We start from the raw sequence: 1,770 nt of genomic DNA, 5'->3' as shown, positions 1-1,770 counted from the left end.
TTTGTCAAGAGGAAAATTTTTCTGTCAAAATCTTAAGTTACTAAAAAAGTTGGTTGCACACTCATGTTTAAGAGATTTTTCATTTTTAGCAGAAATTGTAAATATTCACCCTCAAAGATTTGTAAAAGATGTAACCGAGAAAATGCTGAAGGAGAAACAATAAAATAGTTTGGTGATAAGTTTGTTGTTTATATATACATAGGGAAAAGAAAAGGACCATTTTCAAAATGTATTATATATTTTCGCAATAGCTACATTAAAATCGCATAATTATGCAAATTAAATTTTACGTACTATATTAGTAAATGGCTCGTATTCAATTAAAACATCATGCAAAATTATACAGTAAGCGGAGGTGTCGGCTGCAAATGCTTCAGATGTTTCAACTTCCAGTTTCAAGTCGATAACCACATTATGAATACTTTCATTGTGACGAGTACAGTTGATTACGAATATTGGTTGTTTCTTAAACTCCTCGTAACTGAGAAGAGAACTACTTTCAGAATCGTAGTATTGCGTCCGAAAGTTTAGATATTCTTCGTAGGCATCTATATACTTGTTGTCCGCGAAGGAGAGATTCTGCTGCTCATACGGGTATCTTCTGTTGTTGATGTTCGCTTTTATATTTTCGACGCCTAAATGATCGAACTGCGATGCATTCTCTCCTTTTTGGTTTCGTTTCTTAGTCTGAAAGGCCACCAGAAGCCATTGAGGTCGTTGAAAACCGGTGCTACTTTTTACCGGCCATACCAAAGAGCGGGTTGATGGCAATGCTGGATACGCATATAAATCTCTAGCGTGAAATGCTACTTGGATCGGAACATTTTTATCAATTCTACTGTATATAGACAGCTTCATGGAATCGTTAGGAATTACGTATGGAACCTTCCAGGTTACTTTACTAAGGCTAATTTTCACCTCCGCTTCGCTTTTATAACAGTCTTCATCGGTTTTTGAGCGAATTAATGTTAGTTCTTGTCGTATGTTGACTAATGGTTTTTTATACCCTTCCGCGAATCCTAGCACATGTTTTAGCGGTATAGATGCACAGAAGGCTGTCTTGTTGGCGTTTAGGAGTTGCAGAGGTTTATTGCGGGGACTCCATCCTGCTTGTGATAAACAATTACTTTGGTCCGTTGTATAGGAACAAAATCCCTTGATTGCGCTGTTTATTCCGGGTAATCTCACGATTTCTATCACTTGATCTCCCAGCGTAAATCTAATTTCATCGAAGAGAAATAGTGGAGCATTGTTGGTCAACTCGAACTGCTTCGCTTCCGATGAAGTAAGCGTTCCCTCCAAGTAGATCACGCTATCGTAGGTGGCCGTGATAAGATCCTCCTTTTGAATTACAAGATTGATTTCGTCCGAGTTACCATAAGCATTCGTCGAGTAAGGATGGTAGGTTCGCCGATCGCATTCCACAATCATATCCTCATACTTTACGCTACTGAAGAGATTTTTCAGCGCTTCTTCCATATTTTCGGAGTACTTTGTAACCAAGATATTCCAGAAACTTTACGTCGTTTTCAGTTAATGCACCCGACGATGTTTGCTCGTCTGTACGCGAAGCCTGACTGAGTGAAGATCCGCTCTTGTAAAAGATTTTAAGGCCCATATTTTTTCAATTCCAATCTAATAGTCACTTTTTCTTCACCAAAGTCCACTAGTTTACCTTCTTGGTCAAGCAATCGCAAGGTAATGTTATCAATTTGATGGGTAAGTACGGGTAAATATATAATGCTGGTGGGTTCCTTGACCATACGATAG

At 38.3% G+C, this 1,770-nt stretch overlaps 1 protein-coding gene across 1 annotated transcript; it reads right to left on the bottom strand.

Moving 5' to 3' along the window:
- Positions 1–279: 279 nt before the first annotated feature.
- On the bottom strand, positions 280–1,479 carry LOC116163029. The gene has a single exon (XM_031476851.1). It carries the CDS (start codon positions 1,477–1,479, stop codon positions 280–282), a length of 1,200 nt encoding a protein of 399 aa, XP_031332711.1.
- Positions 1,480–1,770: the final 291 nt, after the last annotated feature.

This window comes from Photinus pyralis, unplaced genomic scaffold (genome assembly GCF_008802855.1).
Source record: "Photinus pyralis isolate 1611_PpyrPB1 unplaced genomic scaffold, Ppyr1.3 Ppyr1.4_LG2, whole genome shotgun sequence".
Taxonomy (NCBI): Eukaryota; Metazoa; Arthropoda; class Insecta; order Coleoptera; family Lampyridae; genus Photinus; species Photinus pyralis.
Note: the sequence above shows the minus strand (reverse complement) of the source record. Positions and strands in the feature narration are given on the sequence as shown.

Excerpts from the sequence above, each read along its gene's own strand:
- LOC116163029 (XM_031476851.1), bottom strand. The coding sequence starts at position 1,479 with ATGGAAGAAGCGCTGAAAAATCTCTTCAGTAGCGTAAAGTATGAGGAT.